Source organism: Apodemus sylvaticus, chromosome 11, assembly GCF_947179515.1.
Source record: "Apodemus sylvaticus chromosome 11, mApoSyl1.1, whole genome shotgun sequence".
Lineage (NCBI taxonomy): Eukaryota > Metazoa > Chordata > Mammalia > Rodentia > Muridae > Apodemus > Apodemus sylvaticus.
Window position 1 is genome coordinate 101,495,640 of NC_067482.1, and position 21,471 is coordinate 101,517,110.

A 21,471-nucleotide genomic window follows, 5' to 3' on the forward strand; every position below is an offset into this window, starting at 1 on the left:
ACCTACCCATCAGATCAACCTACCCCTGTCAGATCAACCTACCCCTGTCAGATCAACCTACCCGTCAGATCAACCTACCCCAGTCACATCAACCTACCCGTCAGATCAACCTACCCCTGTCAGATCAACCTACCCCTGTCAGATCAACCTACCCGTCAGATCAACCTACCTGTCAAATCAACCTACCCCTGTCACATCAACCTACTCGTCAGATCAACCTACCCCAGTCACATCAACCTACCCGTCAGATCAACCTACCCCTGTCAGATCAACCTACCCCTGTCAGATCAACCTACCCCTGTCACATCAACCTACCCCTGTCACATCAACCTACCCTGAAACCCATTGTAAAGCCCAAGGAATCGATGCACCAACATGGTACTGAACACTGGTACAGGAATACACCAGTAGAATTCAATAGACAAAACTAAGTATTAAGATAAAAACTATAACTGAGCCAGCAAAGTGTTTCTGTTTGTTTGATACTTTGTATTGCAGAAATGGGAAAATCTAAAAAAAAAAAAAAAAAAAAAAAAGGTGAAGCTAGATTCTATCTCTTTTCATGTAGAAGAATAAATCCTAACTGAAAATCAAACTATGCAATAAAATTCTTATAAACAAGTCACTAATTATAGACCAAAATCTTAATTAAAAGGCTGATCCACCTGTTCACATATCCTCTACACAGATATAAGATCCTCTACACAGATATAAAATGCCCAAAGCACAGTTTAAGCACAGAAGACAGATTGAGAAATCAAGCATGGTAGCTCATCCCTGTGCCTAGAATTCTTAGTCTGGAGGCAGATGGAGGAGTAGTTCAAGGCCAGGTGTGACTATATGAGCAAGTCCAAGGCCAGTCGGAGCTACTTGAGAGTGAAACTAAAAACCTAAAAAAGGTAAATTATAAGAAAATAAGACATGTAAATGATGGAGCAGCAAAAGAACTTTAACAGTTCATATAAACAATGTTTCCCAAAGGAGGGGAAAAGCAAAATAAATAAGGATTTCTTAAAAATGGGTAAATGGTAAGAACAGAAATTCAACAAAATATAAACACTGAAATAAGCCCTTTTGGTTTTAGAAAGGATGCAAGGAAGAATGGCTATATTCCCACTTATCTTAGTTAGGGTTTCTACTGCTATGAAGAGACATCATTACCACGGCAACTCTTATAAAGAAAAGTATTTAACTGGGGCTGGCTTACAATTCAGAGGCTTAACCCAATATCATCATGGCAGGAAGCATGGCAGTATGCAGGCAGACATGGTACTGGAGAAGGAGCTGAGAGTTCTATATCTGGATTGGTAGGCAGTAGAAATAGAATGTGAGACACTGGCCTGTCTTGAGCTTCTGAGACCTCAAAGCCCCTCTCCTGTGACACACATCCTCCAACAAGGCCATACCTCCTAATAGTGCCATTCCCTATGGGCCTATGGGGTCATTTATATTCAGACCACCACATGTCCCGTAAGGCACATAATACTCTTGAATGATATAAGTTTGGGGGATTTAAACATTCGATGTGAGATGATGTTCCTCAAAAGTGCGACAGCTGGGTGAGCCCAGCACCCAGGGCTGTGCGGACTGCTGCAGTGCAGGCAACTGTGAGTGGCTACCGAGCCCAGGCAGAACCGAAAGCTGCAGATTCAGAAGGGAGAGAAGCACAGAAATCTGCCCAGGCTCCCTGAGGCAGGACAGGAAATGGAATCACTCCCAAAACTCAAAGAGTATTGTAGATGTTCAACTCCCGACTAGCACAAGTGAGAAAACCTGTGAGAACTATCTAGAAAACAGAGAGAACCATCTGAACCTAGGCTCAAGCCTGACAATAAGAATCATAATGGACAGCCTGCCTATTGCCGAGAGTTTAATATCCATGTACAGGGAGAAAAAGATCAAAAGCCAAAAGATAGAAAAGACATACAATTCCAAAATCAAGAGAAGCTGTGATGACACCAACAGAGACAAAGACAGACTTTCAAATAAAGATAAAAGAGACAATTGATTTAAAAAAAAAGACATAAAATTCATATGCACCCAATACATACACAATCCTGATGAGGGTTTAAGAGAGGAATTCACGAGTTTCTAAATCCTTCAGAGTAGAGATACTGAAAACTGCAACAAAATGAAGCCTGTTTTACCTAGCTGACATTCATTAATCATTCTATCCCACCACGTAGCAGGTTATATATTATTTTTAAGAGTTTATGAAACATTCCAAAAGTAGCCTTTATCTTTACAAATAAAGTAATTGTCAACAAATTTTAAAATTACAAAATCATAAAACGCAACTCTCTAATACAGAATTAAGGTCCTGCTAACCTTCAGTAAGGACTGGAGAGATGGGTCAGTGGTTAAGAACACTTGCTGCATCATACTAAGTGAGGTAACCCAGACTCAAAACGTGAATCATGGTATGCACTCACTAATAAGTGGTTATTAACCTAGAAAACTGGAATACCCAAAACATAATCCACACATCAAATGAGGTACAAGAAGAAAGGAGGAGTGGCCCCTGGTTCTGGAAAGACTCAGTGAAGCAGTATTCAGCAAAACCAGAACGGGGAAGTGGGAAGGGGTGGGTGGGACGACAGGGGGAGAGAAGGGGGCTTATGGGACTTTCGGGGAGTGGGGGGGGCTAGAAAAGGGGAAATCATTTGAAATGTAAATAAAAATATATCGAATAAAAAAAATACAGGTTAAAAAAAAAAAAGAACACTTGTTGCTGTCTAAAAGGACGTTAGGGTCCATTCTCGGTAACAGATGGTGGCTTGTAGCAGGCCAGAACTCCAGTTCTAGGGATCCTGATAGCCTCTTCTGACCTCAGGGAGTAGTACTAAGCACACAGGTGGGGTTCAGACACACATGAAAAGCAAAATAGTCATACACATAAAATGAAAATAATATGTCCTTTAGAAATTTTTCCAAGAAGAAAAACAATCTATGGTAGTGGCCGAAGAGTTGGCTCAGCCGTTAAAAGCATTCACTGCACTGAAGAGGACCCGAGTTCAGTTCCCAGCACCTGTATCAGATAGCTTATAACATCTCTAATTCCAGGTCTGGGGCATCAGATACCCTGTTGTGGCCTCTACAGGCAACTGCACTCACAGGCACATAGATACATATGTGAACATATTATTTAAATAGGAGAGTCGATGAAAGAGGAAGATTTAAAAACTCCCAAATATGTGAAAATTAAACATAATCTCTCACATATATGAATTCAGACCTCAAGGAAAATAAGAAAATATTTTGAAGTTCATAAAAATAAAGAGGGAAGAGTGCTTATGGGACTTATGGGGAGGGGAGAGCTGGGAAGGGGGAAAGCATTTGGGATGTAAACAAAGAATATAGAAAATTAAAAAAAATTTAAAAAAAATAAAAATAAATTTAAAAAGATTAAAAACAAGCAAAAGGAGAATGGGGATGCTCATCCTTTTCAAGGTATCCCAAAGTATCAGAATAGCGGTGCATTCAAACACATCTATACCACAAACACATTCAGAATTCTAACAGGTTTTCTAATAAAACAGACTCTAATATATTATATATGGCATTCCAAAGGAGACAGATTAGCTAAAACAATTTGTTTTTAAAACCAAAAATAAAGCTGGAAGATTCCCACGACCTATTTTTAGCATTATAAAATTGCAGTTATCAAGATAGTGTTATGCTGGATGCCCCACCTATTTATTAACAACGTCACTGAAGAAGACATTTGCTAAACACGCATCTGATTCCTACCCTTAATATTTAAAGATGAGGCAGCTCAGCAGAAACTAAGGAAGTGAATGGGACCAAAATATGAAGGAAATGGTATCATCAGGCATTGCTGTGGGGATTGTTACAATGACAGTTCCCAAAGAACACTCTGGCCATTTCTGCATCACATAAACATCAGCACATGATCTACAGCATTCACTTGCAGTTATTTACCCGCTGAGACAGTAAAACAAGAGCCTGCAAGAGATGGCTCAGCGGATAAGAGCACTGACTGCTCTTCCAGAGGTCCTGAGTTCAATTCCCAGCAACCACATGGTGGCCCACAACCATCTTTAGTGGGGTCTGATGCCCTCTTCTGGGGTGTATGAAGAGAGCAATGGTGTATTCATACACATTAAATAAACAAATAAATCTTTAAAAAAAAAAAAAAGCTTCACGTGCGTAGCTCATGGTGCTGCTACATGTAACTACCAAAACCAAATCAGGGCCCGGAGAGATGGGTGGTGGTTAAGAGTGCTAGTTGATTTTCCCAAGGGCCCAACACTCATGTTGGATAATAATAAAAATACATCCTAGATACATCCGAATGCCCAACCCAGGAGAACAGATAACAGTAGTATTCAAGGAGAAACTTACAACCTGGTATCCGTGGAATGATTACAAGGGTCTGAAGTATTTTGCTAAGTGACTGGAAACAGAATATATATCTTCCTATTTCAGATCTTTTCTATTGGCTCTGTCTTTTAAGAAAGCTGCCTCCCTGTTTCATCTCCACACTTCTAGTTTTAGTAACAGTGACCCATTTTCCATTTGTCTCAAGGACAGCGCTATCTCCTTCCACACACCCTGCTTTCATTTTTATCACCGCACTGTGAAATTACATGCTATTTTTTCTATTAATTTCTTCTTGCTTGCTAGATATTCTTAAAAATTTACTATAAACATCTTTCACAGGTACTCATTCATTATGACTAGTATTAATTTATTTAAAATTTTAATCTACCAGTGTTTTCTGTCAAGACTTTTCTCTTATTTAAAACATACAGTATTCACAGTGTCCATTAAGTATTTAATGATGGTTTCCTAATATTTTTGCGTCATGATGTTTTTTTATTTAAATCTATTGAGACTGTAGGCAATAGTTACATATACTTACTACTTAAAATTAAAGTATTTTCAGTTATTCAGTTACTTTTGTGATTTTTATAACCTCTCTTATTTGGAAAAAAATTATGTTTAATGTAAATAAGTTTTGAGCAATTAAGGTAAAACTAAGCAGTGAATGTTGAGACCCTGGACAGAAAGCTTCCTGTCACTCACCCGTCAGTGAGACATTTGTTAATATGGATAAAATGACAATGACAAATGAGCATCACTCCAAGTCTACAGTGTCCAATGAGAACAGGACTTGACAAAGAACTAATGACATGTGTACCCTGATGTGTATAGGAGGGTTTTACTGTCTTAGAAAACTCCAGATCCTGACTGTTCACACCCATTTCTCTCAACCCCAGGTCACGATTAAGTGTTTAACTGTGCTCATAGTTTAATACAGAATGGCACGTAGCGGACATATATGGCTTTTACCCCTTGATTTTTTCATGTAGCATTTTTAAGTTCTACCATATCTTTCTATAGTTTGGAAGTATCTTTTCAGCACTGAATAAAACTCTTCTTACACAGACATATCTATACAACAGGAAGGTATTCCACTTACTTCTAAGTTTTGATAAGATTGAATAGTCTTATAGGCTTTTTATGTAGACATAAGTATTCAACTCATTTCATTTAAGTGGAGGGAACATGATTACTTAATATCATGATAGGAGATTTTTATGTTCCTAAGAAACTGAGAAAAGTGGCATCCAAGATATCCACACCATTTTGTCATCTGTTCCTCTACATACATTTTAGCAAGTGGTATTGAAACCACATCTGCAGAAATGCTCTGATGTTGGGGAGAAGGGGTCTACCACAATGGAAAGTTCTTTTGGACATACTTCTTTGCTCCAACTATCGGAATCAAAACTGGAGCCCGGTGAAGTTATCCTTCTGCACATACCTATCCCTTCTCCCTGGGCCGGGCGCCATGGTTCTTTATCTACATTTTCTATAAAGGCAGCTTCTGGCTCAGCCATCTCTTCAATGTTTGCCCATTAGCAAATGATTTAACCCTTGTGACGCTCTGCTTCTTCATCCTAATTACTCATTAATCTGGTGCAAGGATTAAATCAGGTAAGCAAAGCAGGACAAATTGAAACATTCATCATATTAAGCCCTCATTTGTAAACTCTTGCAGGTTAAGAGTCGGCCTTCGGCACTCCTAAGCCCCTCAATAAAAGCAAATGTTCATTTTCTCTTTACCCGATCTGGATTTGTGTAACCCAACAGTAGATTTGCAGCTTTTATATCACCATGAACATATTCATTTTCATGTATATATTCCAGTACATCCAGCTGTGAAAAGAAGTGAACAAGACCAGTATCAGTGGTTTACACTACAGTTAATATGGCCTGTTGCTACACATGATTTCCCATAATTATTGACTACTCTAAGATATCATAATTTCTGGTTGCTCATTGTTAGGTAAAATATTTGTCCACTGTGGGTGGAATCATTCCCTGGGATGAGACCTGTGCCATATAAAAAGAAGGAAGAGAGCTGAACACAGGCACTATGCTTAGGTAACTATGTTTCTTGACTGTGGATGTAATGTTGCTCCAAAACACTGTTTGGGATTTCACCATCATGAGAGACTATAACCTCAAATTATGAAACAAAGTAAATATTTTCACTATTAATTGGCTTTTACCAGGGTATTTTATCACAGTGAGTAAAATAGTAACATAGACTGGGAATAAACAGCATTAAAAAGTACATGAAAATAGTTAAGACATCTGTGGCAAAATAGTTATACAATCCATTCATCAGTCAATTATTATGATTCAAATCTTGAAGAACTCAGAACAAAATATGATGCTTATGATCATTCTCCTGTGTAATAACAAAAAACTCTTGGACATCATTAAAGTCCTGAAACCTCGCATGCCAAGTATATGTTTGGCCGGGTTGAGGGGAACATTCCATAAATATTTACTAGGTGAGCAGATAAATGAATGGAGAAAATAATTATTTCCCACAACACAACCTGGCATGAGTTGTTTCATCCTACTTATGACTGGAGGTAGGGGAAACTGAAGACTTATATGTAAATAAGCTAAATATGTGGCATTATCAACAAATGACTGTATGCATGATTCATTTATGACTACACTGCTTCCTAGTTAACAAAGTACACCTTTGTATTATTTACTGCCACAACTAACTGTCCCCAACTTATACTTAAAATATTTTAAATCAAACCAAATAGTCTATTTGACCATAATTTGTGGTTACAAACATAACAGACAGCAGAAAGGTTGTTCTTAAAGCTCTACAGGCCTCCTCTGAAAAGTGAAAGCGAGCTGTCCAGGAAAACCGAGTGTGATAGCAATAGTCAGCTACAGCACGGCCTGTCATCCATTGGTAGAGCCACTGGTCACCAAGTTCACTAAGATACTTCCTACTCTCTATGACTGAGATTCCTTGGCAAATCTTATTTTCTCATAATTCTATAAAGCAAAAATCAAGTAAGTCATCTGTGAGGCATTTGAAGCCATATCAAACTCACCATCCTGATTCCAAGCTGCAGGACAGTTATCTTTTTAAAAACACCATTCTGGTCCAGGAGTTTCTGTAAATCTATTCCAAGTCTTTCCATTACCATGAATCTGTAACTGTGAAAAAACATCAAAAAAGAGACCCTTCTGAAAAAATAATTCTGAAATTATCTCCTAATGAACTCGAGTAAAGAACTACAACACTTCTACCAAGCATCTACGCAGCTGGGCAGTGTGGGCACACTGAGCTGCATCTTCTGTGAAGCAGCTTCAGACTTCCTCTGCACCGCTTTCACTAGCGCTGAGCAGTTAATACTGCCATAGATAATGGAGAGAGCACTGTCTCCGATCATCTCTTCTGCTCCTCTATGGCGGCGCTAACTGCTGAGTACAGAGCCATTCCCGCCATCCTTTTCATGTGTCCTAAAATGTCACCTCCCACACAGGAAATGGGGACACTTCTTTATCTTAAAAACTGTACTTTACTCATTGTTATAAACACTTTATTTAGGGGACATATGTGACTGAGAATGTGAGCGGAGGGTAGAAGCTGCCGTTCCGCAGGGTTGCAGCTGAAGGCTCCTGTGGAACTCTGGGATCTGAATGGGTTATGAGTAGGTGTGCAGCCTTCCCGGAACAGCGCCGTCTCTCTCCATCCCCACCCGTCTCTGCTGTAACTTCCTATCTTCCCTTTCCGCTCAGCTGACGTCATTTCCCCTTTCTAGCACACCAGCCCACATTCTATATCTGCAATTACAGAAATATACACACAACTCTTTTGGAGGTTGTCTTACAGAAGTGTGATATTACCATGGAAGCTTTCACCGTCCCTTCATTATATTCAGTCTCCATGCAGAGTTGTAGGTTTCTGATGGCACTTGCATGGCACACTTGTCTCTTTCCTTCTCCTCTCCCACTGCCCTCCCAGCCCCCTGCAGCTCTCAGACACCCTCCCTCTGGCTTCCATGTCCCATATAATCCATTATCGTATTCCTTATCCCCATCCTCCTTTTCATGTCTGCCCAATTTCTCATAGCTCCATCTTCACACACACACACACACACACACACCATGTATATATAAAGAAGTATCTGGGTTTCTCAGATGAGATAAAACACAAAGAAATTGTTTGAATTTGGTGTAGCTTATTTCTCTTAGTGAATATTCTACAGTTCTATCCATTTTCCTATCATGATTTCATTTTCCTTATGATTGAATAAGATTTTATTGTGTATTTTGATTATCTGTTGATTCGGTGTCTAGGTAGATTCCATTCTCACATATATTGTGAACAGTGCAATACTCAACATAGCTATATAAATGTCTCTACAGTATGATGACTAAGACCCTGTCAAACGAACCCCCAGGAGTGACATTGCTGGGTTATACAGTCATATTCTATTCCCAGTTTTTGAGAAACAGCCACAATAATTTTCATATTGGTCTCATCAGTTTGCATGCTACCATCAGTGCATAAGGATTGCTCTTTCCCAGCACGCTTGCTAGGGCTTGACATTTGCTTTGTTTGTCTTAACAATAACTATTCATGAAATATAATCGCACATAGTTTTCTCTTAAGATTTGTTTTTGTAATCCGACAGAGGGCTAATATCTAATATATACAAAGAACTCAAGAAAGTAGAACCCAGAGAACCAAATAACCCCATTAAAAAGTGGGGTATGGAGCTAAACAAAGAATTTTCACATGAAGAACTTCGGAGAGCTGAGAAAAACCTTAAGAAATGTTCAACATCATTAATCATTAGGGAAATGCAAATCAAAACAACCCTGAGATTTCACCTCACACCAGTCAGAATGGCTAAGGTCAAAAACTCAGGAGACAGCAGGTGTTGGCGAGGATGTGGAGAAAGAGGAACACTCCTCCACTGCTGGTGGGATTGCAAGATGGTGCAACCACTTTGGAAATCAGTCTGACGGTTCCTCAGAAAACTGGGCATGTCACTTCCTGAGGACCCTGTTATACCACTACTGGGCATATATCCAGAGGATTCTTCAGCATGCAATAAGGACACATGCTCCACTATGTTCATAGCAGCCCTATTTGTAGTAATCAGAAGCTGGAAAGAACCTAGATGTCCTTCAACGGAGGAATGGATACAAAAAATGTGGTATATTTATACAATGGAGTGCTATTCAGTCATTAGAAACAATGAATTCATGAAATTCTTAGACAAATGAATGGAGCTAGGGAACATCATACTAAGTGAGGTAACCCAGTCTCAAAAGATCAATCATGGTATGCACTCACTGATAAGTAGATATTAGCCTAGAAACTTTGAATATCCAGGACATAATCCACAAATTAAATGATGTCCAAAAAGAATGGAGGAGTGGCCCCTGGTTCTGGAAAGACTCAGTGCAAGAGTATAGGGGAATTCCAGAACAGGGAAGTAGGAAGGGGTGGATGGAAGAATAGGGGGACAGAAGAGGGCTTATGGGACTTGTGGGGAGTGGAGACCCAGAAAAGGGGAAATCATTTGCAATGTAAATAAAAAAATAATAAAAAAGATTTGTTTTTGCTTACCTATGCATGTGTGCACGTGTGTACATGTTTTTCTGTGTGTATGTGTGTGTGCATGTGTGCATGTGGGGGGGGGCGGTGCTGGGAAGTGAGCTTCATTTTTCACCTGGAGCAACAAGCACTCTTACCCATGGCCCATCTTTCCAGCCCTTGTGAGCTAGTTTTCATTTGAATTTCCTGATGGCTGAGAACATTAAAAACTATTTCAAATTGGCCATTTTTATTTCTCCCTTTCAAAACCTATTCATTGAGTTCATTAGTCTACTTATACATTGAATGATTTAGTATCTTTGCTGTTTAATCTCTGTAGTTCTCAATATATTTCACATAACAATTATTTACTGAAGAGTCACAAAGGTATTTTCCTTCATAAAGGCTGTCGATTGATGAAAATGATTCCTTTGCCATGTTGAGACAGCTAAATTTCATGAAACCCCTGAAGTGGTTTGAATGATAAAATGTCCGCCATAGTCTCTGGCATTTCAATTTTGTTCCCAGTTGGTGGCGCTGTTTAGGAGCAGTTTAGAAGATATAGCCTTCTGGGAGCAGTATGTCACTAGGGGTGTGCTTTAAGAAAGAAAGCTGCTGTGACTGAGCAGCCAGGTGCAGCCAGGTTCACAGAGATCACCTGAGTATAAGACCGCTTGAGACACAGCCCCCCAGGGTTCCACCTGCACCCAGGAGCTGGGCTGCGTCCCCACAGCCACCAGTGCCTCTACCCGGCCAGAGGATATCTACTATGTAGGGAGTCTCACTATTAGAGGTAAGGCCACCATCTTCACTCCTGCAACTGAGCAGGTTGTTATAGCCAGGAACATAGAGAACATCTGAGTGTAAGATCACTTAGGACTCAGTCTGCCAGGGCCCCACCTGCACCCAGGAGCTGGGCAGCCAGCCCCACAGCACTCTGTGCCAGGGGAAGGACGGTCACACAAGGGTGCTGAGATAGGCTTGCAGGCACACAGGAGGGACAAACACCGGCCAGTGACAGCAGGACCAACTAATACTAGAGATAACCAGATGGCAAAAGGCAAACATAGGAACGGCACCATCCGAACCCAATTCTCCCCAAACAGCAAGTCCTGGATACCCCCCACACCAGAAAAGCAAGATTTGGATTTAAAATCACAGCTCATGATGCTGATGGAGGGCTTCATGGAGGGCTTCAAGAAGGACATAAATAACTCCCTTAAAGCAATATAGGAGAACACAAGTAAACAGGGAGAAGCCCTTAAAGAGCTAAGGGAAAACACAACAAAGCAGGTAAAGGAATAGAACAAAACCATCCAGGATTTAAAAATGGAGGTAGAAACAAAAAAGAAATCACAAAGGGAAACAACTCTGGACATAGGAAACCTAGGAAAGAAGTCAGGAGTCATGGATCCAAGCATCAACAGAATACAAGAGATAGAAGAGAGAATCTCAAATGCAGAAGATACCACAGAAAGCATTGATACAATAGTCAAAGAAAATGCAAAATGCAAAAATCTCCTGACCCAAAACATCCAGGAAATCCAGGACAAAATGAGAAGACCAAACCTAAGGATTATAGGTATAGAAGAGAGTGAAGATTTCCAACCTAAAGAGCCAGTAAATGTCTTCAACAAGATTACAGAAGAAAACTCCCCAAACCTAAAGAAAGAGATGCCAGTGAAAATTCAAGAAGCCTACAAAACTCCAAATAGATTTGACCAGAAAAGAAATTCCTCCCATCACATAATAATTAAATCACCAAATGTACTAAACAAAGAAAGAATATTAAGAGCAGTAAGGGGAAAAAGTCAAGTAACATACAAAGGTAGACCTATCAGAATTACACCAGACTTCTCACTAGAGACTATGAAAGCCAACAGGCCCTGGGCAGATGTCATACAGACCCTAAGGGAACACAAATGACAACCCAGACTGCTATATCCAGCAAATCTCTCAATAACCATAGATTGAGAAACCAATGTATTCTATGACAAAAACAAATTTACACACTATCCTCCACAAATCCAGCCCTTCAAAGGATAATGAATGGAAAACACCAACAAAAAGAGAGAAACGACACACTAGAAAAAGCAAGATATTAATCTACTTTCAACAAACCCAAAATAAGATAACCACACAAACATAAAAATTACATCAAAAATAGCAGGAAGCAACAGTTACTATTCCTTAATATCTCTTAACTTCAATGGACTCAGTTCCCCAATAAAAAGACAAAGACTAACAGACTGGATACTTAACCGGCCCAACATTTTGCTGCATACAGGAAACGCATCTCAGTGTCAAAGACAAATGCTACCTCAGAATAAAAGACTGGAAAACAGTTTTCCAATCAAATGGTCCCAGGAAACAAACTGGAGTAACCATTCCAATATCCAATAAAATAGACTTTCAACCAAAAGTCACCAAAAAAGACAAGGAAGGACACTTAGTACACATCAAAGAAAAAATCTACCAAGAAAAATTCTCAATTCTGAAATCTATGCTCCAAATACAAGGGAACCATCATTTGGAAAAGGAACGTTACTAAAGCTTAAAGCAAATGTTGCACCCCACACAATAATTGTGGGTGACTTCAATACCCAACTCTCCTCAATGGACAGATCAAGGAGACACAAAATAAACAGAGACATAGTAAAACTAACAGAGGTTTTGGACCAAATAGATTTAAAAAATATCTACAGAACATTTCATCCTAAATCAAAAGAATATACCTTCTTCTCAACACCTCATGGTACCTTCTCCAAAATTGACCATATAATTGGTCACAAAACAGACCTCAACAAATATAAGAAGAACGAACTAATCCCATGTCTCCTATCAGATCACTATGGAGTAAGAGAAGTCTTCAAAAGCAACAAAAACAACAGAAAGCCCACATACACATGGAAGCTAAACAAAGCTCTACTCAACAATACCTTGGTCAAGGAAGAAATAAGGAAAAAAAAAGACTTTCTAGAATTTAATGAAAACAAAGGTACAACATACCCAAATTTATGGGACACAATGAAATCAGTGCTAAGAGGAAAACTTATAACTCTCAGTGCCTCCAAAAAGAAGCTGGAGAGAGCATAAACTAGCAGCTTAATAGCACACCTGAAAGCTTTAGAACAGAAAGAAGCTAATACACCTAAGAAGAGTAGAAGGCAGAAAATCATCAAACTCAGGGCTGAAATAAACCAAGTAGAAACAAAAAGAACCATACAAAGAATCAACAAAACCAGGAGCTGGTTCTTTGAGAAAATCAACAAGATATATAAACCTTTAGCCAGACTAACCAGAGGGCACAGAAACAGTAACCAAATTAACAAAATCAGAAATGAAAAGGGAGATATAACAACAAAAACTGAGGAAATTAAAAAAATCATCAGATTCTACTATAAAATCTATACTCAACACAACTGGAAAATCTGGATGAAATGGACAATTTCCAAGAGAGATACCAAATACCAAAGTTAAATCAGGATGAGATAGACCATCTAAATGGTCCCATAACGCCTAAAGAAATAGAAGGGGTCATTGACAGTATCCCAACCAAAAAAAAGTGCAGGACCAGATGGTTTTAGTACAGAATTCTATCAGACATTCAAAGAAGATCTAACACTAATACTCTTCAAACTATTCCTCAAAATAGAAACAGAAGTAACACTACTCAACTCGTTCTATGAAGCCACAATTTTGCTGATACCAAAACCACACAAAGATCCAACAAAGAGAACTTCAGACCAATTTCCCTTCTGAACATTGATGCAAAAATATTCAATAAAATTCTTGCCAACCGAATCCAAGAACACATCAAAACAATCATTCACCATGATCAAGTAGGCTTCATCCCGGGGATGCAGGGATGGTTTAATATATGGAAATGCACCAATGTAATGAACTACATAAACAAACTCAAAGAAAAAAATACATGGTCATTTTATTAGATGCTGGAAAAGCATTTGACAAAATTCAGCATATTTCATGTTAAAGGTCTTGAAAAGAACAGGAATTCAAGGCCCATACCTAAACATAGTAAAAGCAATATACAGCAAACCAGTAGCCAACATCAAACTAAATGGACAGCAACTTGAAGCAATCCCACTAAAATCAGGGACTAGACAAGGCTGCACTCTCTCATTTAATATAGTACTTGAAGTTAGAGCTAGAACAATTAGACAACAAAAGGAGGTCAAAGGGATACAAATTGGAAAGGAAGAAGCCAAATTATCACTATTTGCAGATCCATTGATAGTATACTTAAGCAACCCAAAAAACTCTCCAAGAGAACTCCTAAAGCTGATAAAAAACTTCAGTAAAATTAACTCAAGCAAATCTGTAGTCTTCCTATACTCAAAGGATAAACAGGTTGAGAAAGAACTTAGGGAAATGACATCCTTCACAATAGTCATAAACAATATAAAGTATTTTGTGTGACTCTAAGCAAACAAGTGAAAGATCTGTATGACAAGAACTTCAAGTCTCTGAAGAAAGAAATCAAAGACCTCAGAAAATGGAAAAATCTTCCATGATCAAGGATTGGCAGGATTAATGTAGTAAAAATGGCCATCCTGCAAAAAGCAATATACAGATTCAATGCAATCCCCATGAAAATCCCAATTCAATTCTTCATAGAGTTGGAAAGAGCAATTCTCAAATTCATCGGGAATAACAAAAAACCTAGGATAGCTAAAACTAGTCTCAACAGTAAAAGAACTTCTGGCAGAATTACCATCCCTGACCTCAAGCAGTACTACAGAGCAATAATGTTAAAAACTGCATGGTACTGGTACAGTGACAGGCAGGTAGATCAATGGAATAGAATTGAAGACCCAGAAATGAACCCACATACCTATAGTCACTTGATCTTGACAAAGGAGCTAAAACCATCCAGTGAAAAAAAGATAGCCTTTTCAACAAATGGTACTGGTTCAACTGAAAGTCAGCATGCAGAAGAATGCAAATGGATCCATTCTTATCTCCTTGTACTAAGCTCATGTCCAAGTAGATCAAGGCCCTCCAAATAAAACCAGACACACTGAAACTAATAGAAAAGAAACTGGGGAAGAGCCTTGAGTACATAGGCACAGGGGAAAAGTTCCTGAACAGAACACCAATAGCTTATGCTCTAAGATCAAGAATTGGCAAATGGGACTTCATAAAATTACAAAGTTTCTGTAAGGCAAAGGACACTGCCAATAGGACAAAATGGCAACTAATAAATTGGGAAAAGATCTTTACCAATCCTATATCTGACAGAGGGCTAATATCCAATATATACAAAGAACTTAAGAAGTTAGAATCCAGAGAGCCAAATAACCCTATTATAAAATGGGGTAGAGAGCTAAACAAAGAATTCATTCCTGAGGAATATCAAATGGCTAAGAAGCACCTAAAGAAATGTTCAATATCCTTAGTCATCAGGGAAATGCAAATCAAAACAACCCTGAGATTTCACCTCACACCAGTCAGAATGGCTAAGATCAAAAACTCAGGAGACAGCAGGTGCTGGCGAGGATGTCGAGAAAGATCAACACTCCTCCACTGCTGGTGGGATTGCAAGCTGATACAACCACTCTGGAAATCAGTCTGGCAGTTCCTTAGAAAACTGGACATGATAATACCGGAGGACCCCACTATACCACTCCTGGGCATATATGCAGAGGATTCCCCAGCATGTAATAAGGATACATGTTCATTGCAGCCCTACTTATAATAGCCAGAAGCTGGAAAGAACCCAGATGTCTCTCAGCGGAGGAATGGATACAGAAAATGTGGTATATATACACAATGGAATGCTACTCAGCCATTAAAAACAATGAATTCATGAAATTCTTAGACAAAGTGGATGGAACTGGAGAATATCATTTTAAGTGAGGTAACCCAATCATAAAAGAACACTCATGGTATGCACTCACTGATAAGTGGATATTAGCCCAGAAGCTCGGAATACCCAAGACACAATTCACATATCAAATGATGTCCAAGAAGAAGGAAGGACAGGCCCCTCATCCTGGAAAGCCTCAATGCAGCAGTGTAGGGGAATAGGACAGGGAAGCAGGAGGGGTTTGATTGGGGAACAGGGGGAAGGAAGAAGGCTTATAAAAGTTTCACGGAGGAGGTAGCCAGGGAAATGACTTGAAATGTAAATAAAGAATATATCTAATAAAAAATAAGAGAGAGAAAGAAAGCCTCCAGCCCTTCATTCTCTATGATTGCCTTGTCTTTGATGCTTTGTGCTTATGGTTCCAGATGTGGGCTCTAAGCTTCCTGTCCCACTTCCATCATAATGCCTGCTGTTTACTATCATGTCATCATGCTGTCCTGCCATTATGGACTCTAGCCCTCCAGAACTATAAGTGAAAATCGTCTTTCAGCTGTAAGTTGCCCTGATAATAATGTTTTATCACAGCAATGGAAAAGAAAGTAACCTATCAGTCGACTTAGGAAATCTCCCTGAGTTATTGGAGTCCTAGCCGATGCCTCTGCTTTTGAGTATTTTACCTGAGGTTTGCTCCAACAGTTCAGGGTTGTTGGTCTTAACTTAAGGCCTTGATGTATTTCGAACTGATTTTTATGCACAGCAGTTCTCAACCTGGGGGTTGTGGCATCCTTGGGGGAGGGTGGGTGTCAATCAACAGTTTCACAGAGGTCACATATAAGGTATCCTACATTTCAGATAGTTACATGTTGAATCATAAAAGTAGCAAAATGACAGCTATAAAGTAGCAAGGAGAGTAACTTTAGGGTTGGGAGTCACCACAATATGAGGAACTATATTAAAAGGTCAGTTTTTCACAAGTGTAGATAGCCAGCATTCCCAGAACCACTGACGAGCAGGCATTTTCCCAGTGTGTCTTTTTAACTCCGTAAGTTAGGAAGGGTATCTGTGTGTATGTTTACTTCTGGCCTCTGCTCTAGTCCTCTTTCTGTGCCAGTGCCCCACCTTCCATTGTCACTGATCATAGGACAATTTGTAAGCCAGTATTCTGATAGAAGTAGCATTTTCTGCTTGGAACTACTTTGGTTGTTTGGGTGTTTTATGTGTATTTTAACATTTTCATTTCAGTTCTAATTTTGAAGATGTACTTTTACTTCAATGGGGGGTGGTAATGAACTTACAGATGATATTTAGTGATATAACCATTTCCACCACATTAATTCTGGCAATCTGTGCACAATCTTTCACTGTCTCCTTCTGTTTTCTTTCTTCAGTCGCTGACCATTTTCACTAGAAAATAGAGGTATTTCCCCTCCAAAAGTAGGCTTATTCCTAGAATTCTTTAAAAAAGGTGTTTAAATGTGAAGCCCTTCCTGTCCATATTTTTTCTCAGCAACTTTGATATAAGTACTTAAGCTGGTGTTTGTTTATTTGGTTCACTAAGACCACAGTAGTAGAATGATTCAGTCCTACTATCATGCTGAAGTGCTGATCAGACCTAACTGTTTTCTGGTGGATACTTTTCTATTTCTTAAATACAGAATCCAGTAGGTTTTAAATTGGGATGGCTTCAATTTTTTTTCAATTTCTATTTCCTGTTACATGTTTCTCTTTTTTATTTTCAAGTACTATGTCAATAAGAGCAGCAAGTGGAGACCCTTGTCTTTCTGGATTTAGACAAAATGCTTTCAGTTTCCTCCTACTTTGTATAATGTTGGCAGCAGTGTTTCACACAGAGTGTTTATTGCACTGAAGGATGTTGCTGTCTCTATCTTTTTCAGAGCATTTATCATGAAGGGATTCTGAATATAATCAAAGTTATTTTTGGCCCTGATTAAGATGATCATATGATGGGCTAGACAGATGGCTCAGTGGTTAAGAGTACTGACTTCTCTTCCAGAGATCCTCAGTTCAATTCCCAGCAACCACATGATGGCTCACAACCATGTGTAAAGTGAAGAATGTCTTTTTTTCCCCCTCCTGTGTGTAATGTTTCTTTAAGTCTTCTCTAGTGCTGACTTGCTGGTTATGGATTTCCTTGTTTTTTTTTTTTTTTTTTTTCTGTGTTGAAGTGTCTTGTATTTCCAATCAATTCTAAAGATAAAATAGTTGAATATGGCAAGACTGTTTGAGAGTTATTTACTTTAAGGGCATTATATTTACTTTAACCAAACAATATATGATTCCTAAATTTTAGGATTATGGATAACAAGTCTGTGTGAAGTCTGAAGTGTTTGTCTTCGGAGATGAGTGGGATTTTCCCTTTATAGCTTTTCTCTATTTTGGCTATGAGGTGATATGCTTCCCTAGTCCTGTATATTTGCAATTCAAAATATCTTTTTGGCTTGGTACAAGGAGATAAGAATGGATCGATGCACATTCTTCTGCATGCTGACCTCCAATTGAACCAGCACCATTTGTTGAAAAGACTATCTTTTTTCCACTGGATGCTTTCAGCCCCTTTGTCGAAGACCAAGTGACCATAGGTGTGTTGGTTCATTTCTGGGTCTTCAATCCTATTCCATTGATCCGCTTGCCTGATATTGTACCAATACCATACAGTTTTTATCACTATTGCTCTGTAGTAGAGTTTAAAGTCTGGGTTATTGAATCCCCCTGAAGTTCTTTTACTGTTGAGAATAGTTTTAGCTATCCTGGGTTTTTTGTTATTCCAGATGAATTTGAGAATTGCTCTTTCTAGCTCTATGAAGAATTGGGTTGGGATTTTTATGGGAATAGCATTGAATCTGCAGATTGCCTTTGGCAAGATGGCCATTTTAACTATATTAATCCTGCCAATCCACGAGCATGGAAGGTTTTTCCATTTTCTGAGATCTTCTTCGATTTCCTTCTTCAGAGATCTGAAGTTCTTGTCATATAGGTCTTTCACTTGTTTGGTTAGAGTCACCCCAAGATACTTTATGTTGTTTGTAACTATTGTGAAGGGGGTCATTTCCCTAAGATCAAGGACCTCCACATAAAACCTGACACACTGAAACTAATTGAAAAAAAAAAAAAAACTGGGGAAGACCCTGGAGGACATGGGCACAGGGGAAAAGTTCCTGAATAGAACACCAATAGCTTATGCTCTAAGATCAAGAATTGACAAATGGGACCTCATAAAACTACAAAGTTTCTGTAAGGCAAAGGACACTGTCAAAAGGACAAAACGTCAACCAACAGACTGGGAAAGAATCTTCACCAACCCTAAATCCGACAGAGGGCTAATATCTAATATATACAAAGAACTCAAGAAAGTAGAACCCAGAGATCCAAATAACCCCATTAAAAAGTGGGGTATGGAGCTAAACAAAGAATTTTCACATGAAGAACTTCGGAGAGCTGAGAAACACCTTAAGAAATGTTCAACATCATTAACCATTAGGGAAATGCAAACCAAAACAACCCTGAGATTTCACCTCACACCAGTCAGAATGGCTAAGATCAAAAACTCAGGAGACAGCAGGTGTTGGCGAAGATGTGGAGAAAGAGGAACACTCCTCCACTGCTGGTGGGATTGCAAGATGGTGCAACTACTTTGGAAATCAGTCTGGCAGTTCCTCAGAAAACTGGGCATGTCACTTCCTGAGGACCCTGTTTTACCACTACTGGGCATATATCCAGAGGATTCTTCAGCATGCAATAAGGACACATGCTCCACTATATTCATAGCAGCCCTATTTGTAGTAGCCAGAAGCTGGAAAGAACCTAGATGTCCTTCAACGGAGGAATGGATACAAAAAATGTGGTATATTTATACAATGGAGTACTATTCAGCCATTAGAAACAATGAATTCATGAAATTCTTAGACAAATGGATGGAGCTGGAGAACATCATACTAAGTGAGGTAACCCAGTCTCAAAAGATCAATCATGGTATGCACTCACTGATAAGTGGATATTAGCCTAGAAACTTTGAATACCCAGGACATAATCCACAAATTAAATGATGTCCAAAAAGAATGGAGGAGTGGCCCCTGGTTCTGGAAAGACTCAGTGCAAGAGTATAGGGGAATTCCAGAACAGGGAAGTGGGAAGAGGTAAATGGAAGAATAGGGGGACGGAAGAGGGCTTATGGGACTTGTGGGGAGTGGGGACCCAGAAAAGGGGAAATCATTTGCAATGTAAATATAAATAAATAAATAAATAAATAAATAAATAAATAAATAAATAAATAAGAAAAAATATCTTTTTGGATATCATTTTTTTTCTCCAGATGGAAAAATCTTTGTTATAATGTCATTACATAGATTCTCTATGCTTTCAGTTTCTAATCTTACTTCTTTCTTTGTCCCATGTCTTCTTAGGTTTGATCTCTTTATTCTATCCTGAAGTTATTGGAAATTCTTTCCTTCCTTCCTTCCTTTCTTTCCCCTCTATTGGTGCTTGAGTAGTAAATTTCCTTGACTTTTCCACATCCCTGATGTTTTTTAATGTTTAAGTGATTCATCAAGTTTTTCATTTTTAACATGCTTTTCAATTTCATTGCTGCATTTTTCGTCCCTGATAATATGTCATCTCTGTCATGGATTTTCTCATCCATCTGCTGATATTCTCTCTCTATTACTTGGGTATTTCCAGGTTCTGGATTGAATTCATTTGTTTATATCCTCTTTAAAGTCACTTGCCATTTCTACTAAAAGCATTTGAAATCTCCACATGAGGTGTTATTTGTTTTCATGTGCTTGAGTTCAGTAGTCAAGAAATTATGATCTCTTTAGGAGTCATGTTATATTTATCATGTTCTTATGATGATATTTGGACACCTGTGGGTTTGCATATCTTTTCTGGTTCTATTGGGTAGCTTTATTGAAAAATCCATTCTTCAGAGTTCAATACCCAAAACCATTCAGAAAGAAAATTATCCGAGCTGACAGCTATAGTGTCAAATGCTAAATGCAGTTAAAGTAATTACTTTTAATAAGTAATTGTCTTAAGTCAAATAAAGGTGGGGCAGGAGAAATGACTCAGCAAGTTTAGTTCACAGCACCTATGTTGGATAGCTCACAGCTCTAGGTCCAGGGGATCTGACATCCTCTTCTGGCTATTGCAGGGATTCACAGATTCACTTCAGCACACCGACAGGCAGACTCAAACACATACACTTACCAAAAAATAAATCTTTTAAATATGATGAAGTAAAAATGCTGCTAAAAAGTTTTTAGCTGTAACAGAAGATACAACACTAGAGCTCCTTTCTGAGTCTTCAAACTTGAGATGGCTATTTATATGGAAGGGCAAGCAATCTGTAGACTTGTGTCTTGCTTTCATGCTGGTGCTGAGCTTGCATTTGCTATGTGCTTGATGCCTGACACATCTTCATTCTAGTTGTTTCCCCTGTTTTTATACCTAGGTTCTCTCTGGCCACACTTTGTACTGTATGGCTGAGTTGGATGCTGCCATCCTTCTGGGACTCCATAGGTTGTAACCCTTGGGTTGGCTAATGATCTATCTGGCGGGCACATTCTGTGTGTTCTACAAATGGAGAAAGCAACTGTAGCATTCATATGCACAGAATGAAAAGACTTGTCTTACACTGGAACCAAACACAGGTAGCATAAGCACTAAGATCAACAATTAATAAATGGGACTCATGAAACTGGAAAGCTTCTGTAAAGCAAAGGAA

The 21,471-nt window shown here is 38.9% G+C and overlaps 1 protein-coding gene across 2 annotated transcripts in view; it reads right to left on the reverse strand.

Moving 5' to 3' along the window:
* Vrk2 (VRK serine/threonine kinase 2) overlaps positions 1-21,471 on the reverse strand; it is a 143,111-nt gene that overhangs the window by 43,603 nt on the left and 78,037 nt on the right. For both annotated transcript variants that reach the window (XM_052199631.1, XM_052199630.1), the window contains exons 6-7: positions 7,401-7,506; positions 6,094-6,186 (exon numbers count right to left, since the gene is read on the reverse strand). In XM_052199631.1, the coding sequence (XP_052055591.1) occupies positions 6,094-6,186; positions 7,401-7,506 (199 nt within the window). The remainder of the gene's footprint in view (positions 1-6,093; positions 6,187-7,400; positions 7,507-21,471) is intronic.